At 31.5% G+C, this 5,042-nt stretch overlaps 1 protein-coding gene across 1 annotated transcript; it reads right to left on the bottom strand.

The window, feature by feature from the left end:
- Positions 1-2,142: 2,142 nt before the first annotated feature.
- On the bottom strand, positions 2,143-4,267 carry LOC131060259 (probable strigolactone esterase DAD2). The gene is made up of 2 exons (XM_057993435.2): positions 3,839-4,267; positions 2,143-2,811 (listed from the first exon to the last, which is right to left on the bottom strand). Exons 1-2 carry the CDS (start codon positions 4,213-4,215, stop codon positions 2,373-2,375), a joined length of 816 nt encoding a protein of 271 aa, XP_057849418.2. The 5' UTR covers positions 4,216-4,267; the 3' UTR covers positions 2,143-2,372.
- Between the last annotated feature and the right edge of the window lie 775 nt (positions 4,268-5,042).

The raw sequence follows: 5,042 nt of genomic DNA, 5'->3' as shown, positions 1-5,042 counted from the left end.
TGAGCCTATAAGGATTAAAATATTTTATTAAAAATATGTACCTATAATATGTGGTAAAAATATATGTTTTAATTGCAATGAATTTTAGGAGGGGTAAGTGAGGTGAAAATAAAAATAAGGGATATTATTAATTAATATTATATGAACACGTGTGTTATTAGATAATTTTACCAAGTAAATTCCTTGAGGGAAGAGATAGGAGGAACAATGAAACAAGAGGCTTGGGAGGGAGGGATATTACACCATTCAAAGACCTTGGCATGAGATTTGTATACCCTTAAGTGCTTTTATTCCATATGGATTTCCAAGAAATAGGTTGTAGTACACTCATCAATGTAGAAGTCTAAAGGGATTAGCATTCATGCATGATTTGAAGAAATATTGTTTGTAATTAGATCCATCTCTTTTTCAACCATTTTTTTCACATTGTCATCATGATCAAAGTATTATTTCCTATTTCCTATAAAGTACTAACATGTAATTCTCAATCACAATATATTCATTTGACTTAAAGCCATGGTAGTATTCAATCTAGGACATCTCTTTAATTGGAATGAGGGGATTGTGATCTTGTTATACAATCAAAAGGAAACAAATAAAAAGACAATAAAGAGTAAGAGGAGATTTAGGTTTGATTTTAAACTTAGAGAAATTCAAAAACTTGGATTTGAAACTAAAATAAAAAACTAAACCTTAAAAATAAATCCGAGGGGTATAAGATCATGTTTGAACTCATCAAAATAAAAACAAATAAAAGATTCATTTTCTATTCATATAGGTTAATTAATTTATATAACAATCAAGATACAATTAGGTTAGATAAAACATCTGAGTTGTGAAATAGTTAAGTCGATAAAGATGGATACAAGTACTTAGCTATTGATGCAACATGTGGAAGATATAGGTTGTACCACATATTCTATAATTCAAATATAACTTCCTCTCTTAGATTTGTAACTCTTATACTAAAAAAAAATTGGGAAAGTGTATATGCTCTATTGAAGTTCAATACCTTAATCATGACCTTGATCTTGATATTTGTTGCATTGATCCTATTTTTGTAGTTCTAAACTTTTATCTCTACATTTCTAGTTTTTCTAATTGTGTTCACATTTGATATCTAAAAATGGTGGTGCTTAGAGACATTATTGGAACTTAATGTACTATGAAGTGGATGTTGACTAGCTTTTCACCTTACACCTTAGTCAAGCCCCTTGATTGATTTAAAAATTGGAACAATTTTGAAGAGAAAAGCCAAATTAATATGTATGTCTTATTTCAATTTTTCTGATGTGTTGATGAAGATATCATGTTCTCGTGATGATAGATAGTGATTAAATGATGATAATTTGTTTTCTATGTTAATGATGTGTGAAATGAATTGTGATATTTTTCTTGTATACAAAACCCTAACATGTCAATTTGAATACCTATACTTGATATGTTGGGTAGTAGCTAGCTGTAGGCAAATTGACATGAGAGGTTGTTTAAATAAAAATTTGTGAAATTAGATGTCAATATGACATGTGCTGATTTTAAACCAAATTCAAAAAGTTGAACTTATAATTTTGAATTGAGATTGAAAATAATAAATTTGAATGTTGAGTCTAGACTATTAAAAATTATTATACTTAAAACAGTAATTAAACTAAATTAAAAATACTAAAAATAGACTTTTTGCCCTCAAAATTATACTATTTTTACATAATTTAGTACATTTATTATATCACAAATACATACGTTAATAATATTGTGAGTTTCTAACCCTCACAGTATTTTAAACCACTCCAACTTGAATCCAATTCATGCCTTATTATTGACTTGTAGCAAATCCTACAACATTTGCCTTGTTATTTACAAGCATTTGTAACCCAACAATATTCCCATCAACAAAAATAAACTGTCAAATACCATATTATATTGCTTCATAAAGTTCCTTGTGTGTTCATTTTGCTTCCATGAGATATGAAACTATTTAATTTCCCCTTACATGTGGGACAAATTTAGAAAGTAAAGCAAACAATGTATTGCACTAATCTACCTTTCCATCGACTGGCCTGAAATTTAGAGGACTACTCTGCAACTAACTTTTGAGGCAATCAAAGTTGCAAATATGATTAGGGATTTTATGGGCATCAAAGGTAAACGAGAACATAAACTAGCCATTCAATTGCTTTAGCTTAGTGACAATACAGAAAAACAAACAGACAATATGTATTGTTTGTTACACAACCTAGCCACACCTAAAAATATTCATAGCTAAACATATAAGCCAAATTACCATACAGTGTACCTCCTCTTGGAAATACATGTTTCATTTTTATCTAGATAAACAACCTCATAACTGGTTAAGAAAACCAAACAGGATAGCTTTAAGTTGAGCATCCAAAAACCTGCACAAACACCTGGACTAACATCTCAGGGGAAGTTAATTGTGGCAGATGCCCATCTATATCAAGCACATACACTGTATTCATATCTCCTCCAAGGCTGCCCTGCATGTAATATGGTATAGCTGTTGGAACAGCTATGTCCTTTCTTGTTTGGATAATACTGCATGGGCTCTTCACTTCACATAATATGCTTCTCAGATCACTCTCAAAGATGGTCTTGGCAACTGCAAGTGCAATTTCAGGCTTCATATTCTTTATTGTTGTAATGTATTCCTTTACTATATAGGGGTCATCTACACCCACCACCTGAGAAGCAAAGCTTGAAACCCATGCTACATAATCAGTTTTTATTCTGCTCAGTATCACATCAATATCTCCCTGCTCAAATCCTCCCTGGTAAGATTCATCGTTCAAATACCTATATACAACATCAATCATATTAATTTCAATTCAATAGAACTTATAAGCCCCTCTAACAAGCACTAGAGGGGCTTCTCCAAGCATGGAAACATAAAAAGGCACAGATCTGAAATGCAATACAAAAGTTTCAAAGTGTTAGTGCAGTCAAATATTAATAACATATTATATTAGTAGGCATGAGTTTTCTACAGTCCATGAAAACGATAATAAGATTTTTATTTTTTATTTTTTTTAAATCAATATTTCGGATCAATGATCATTAGGATGAGAGTATATCAACATTTGAAACCAACACTCCATCAAGATAAGTAATAACATGGATCTGGAATGTTATCTTTATCAACATTTTGAATCATACAAGCATTAAGATGAGGAGGATATCGATATTTTGAACCAACACTCCATCATCAAGATAAGCAACAGGAACGGATCTGAAATGTTCGCTCCTTATCTTGATAATAGATCAGTGAACAATGATCTAAAAAATTGATACAAAGAAACTAACACTATTAAATCCAAAAGCTCTTAATTTCATTATATCATAACAATATTCTTTTTAAATACTTGTGCAATTTTAAAATCTGAACTATCTTGGAATTTTTTTTTCAAAGCACACAGATCATGGATAATAACAAACTTTATATAAGTTGGTGTGTTGTTACCTTTATGAGCTATTGTGCTACAATGGTGGCACCCCCTTCACCACAATGATCACATCTATTAAACTATGTGGGTCTGTTACTATTCTTTTATTTTCTTCTCTAGTTCTAACTCATCTTGATGGTGAATCATGAAGTATGATAAAAAAGATCATGCAATCAAAATTCAGAAATTTTACTAGACTAACAATTACGCTATCGATCAGGTTTTTGATTATAAACATGCAATGCAAGAGAAACCATGTGAAACTACCAAGTGTTGTAAAAAATCATAGAACATGATCAAAAGTTGATGAAAAAAATCTAACACAATCAAATCCAGAAATCATCAAACTAAACTAATGTTGCGCCGATGCTAAATACTACCTTGGAGAGGCACACAGTAAGACTAGTTTCTCAAACAGTTTGGGTCTCTGAATGGCAGCAATACAGCCCACCATGCCAGAGACAGAGTGACCAACATACAAGCATTTCTCAACTTTGAGTTCCTCCAGAATAGTGAGAAGATCAGCTGCATAAGCAGAGAGTGATGTGTATCTCTCAAAGTCAAAATGCTTGGCATCCACATTGCCAGAGAATACCATGTCAAACACTATGATCTTAAATTTTTTTGACAGAGAAGGCAAGATTTTATTCCATACTGACTGGTCTCCACCAAAGCCATGTGACAGAACTAATGTTCTGTCACCACACCCTATAACTTTCACATTTAGAGCTTCTAAGACTCCACAATCTTTAGTCATTTTGGGTAATGCTATCTCTATGATATCAATGGCTATCAGTACACTACTTAGATTTCAGATGTCTTTCTACAACATGTAATAATAATGATAATATGAATGTCTTATATAGTATACTGCAAATAGCTAGCAAACGCCTTAGAATCTTTTAGGGTTTTTGGCAGGGTGAGTTGGACATTAAGTGTAAATGGAACTTTTTCTTCCCCCACAATATAGTAATCATGGAGAGAGACTCTTTGGTTATTCTGTAATGAGTAGTTGAACGACATTATAAAAGTAGCTTTAGTCAACTTTGGCCATTCTTTTTCAGCCACTTTTAGATGTAAAAATTATAGCTTTTAGAATTCCAAATCAGAATGCTTTGACTCATCGTTTGAGACAAGACCCCCCCAAAAGGGGTAAAGACACGACAAATCCATAGAAGGTAGATGTGATGAAACCCTAAAAGGTGGAGATTGCACCACTCATATGATATCATTGTGCAAACACCACACCATTTAATTCTAAAAGCTATAATATGGCTAATCCTTTGACATCTTTATTCAATGATATATCATTATAATATAAAAAGTCAATTAAAATGATTTGTCCTCATAACACAATAACTAATTGAAAGAAAATGAGTTTTTAAGTCACCAAAGTTATCTTTTTGCTTAAGAAAAATTACAATTTAGTTGGTTGTATATCAGTCAAACATTCTCATCAATTAAATTATGACGGATAGATATTAAAGTTTATTAAAAAAATATTAAAGATAAGATTATTTGATGTAGCGAAGAGGAAGGTCAAGAAGCACATGTATGTAACATTTGTATTTATCTCGAAAAAAT

Source organism: Cryptomeria japonica, chromosome 1 (genome assembly GCF_030272615.1).
Source record: "Cryptomeria japonica chromosome 1, Sugi_1.0, whole genome shotgun sequence".
Lineage (NCBI taxonomy): Eukaryota > Viridiplantae > Streptophyta > Pinopsida > Cupressales > Cupressaceae > Cryptomeria > Cryptomeria japonica.
This window is presented reverse-complemented; position numbering and strand designations above follow the sequence as displayed.

Bases quoted from the DNA above. Each gene is read 5' to 3' on its own strand.
- LOC131060259 (XM_057993435.2), bottom strand. From the start codon at position 4,215: ATGACTAAAGATTGTGGAGTCTTAGAAGCTCTAAATGTGAAAGTTATA. The intron at 2,812-3,838 runs GTAGTATTTAGC...TGTTGTATATAG, and splicing joins TTACTGTGTGCCTCTCCAAG to GTATTTGAACGATGAATCTT.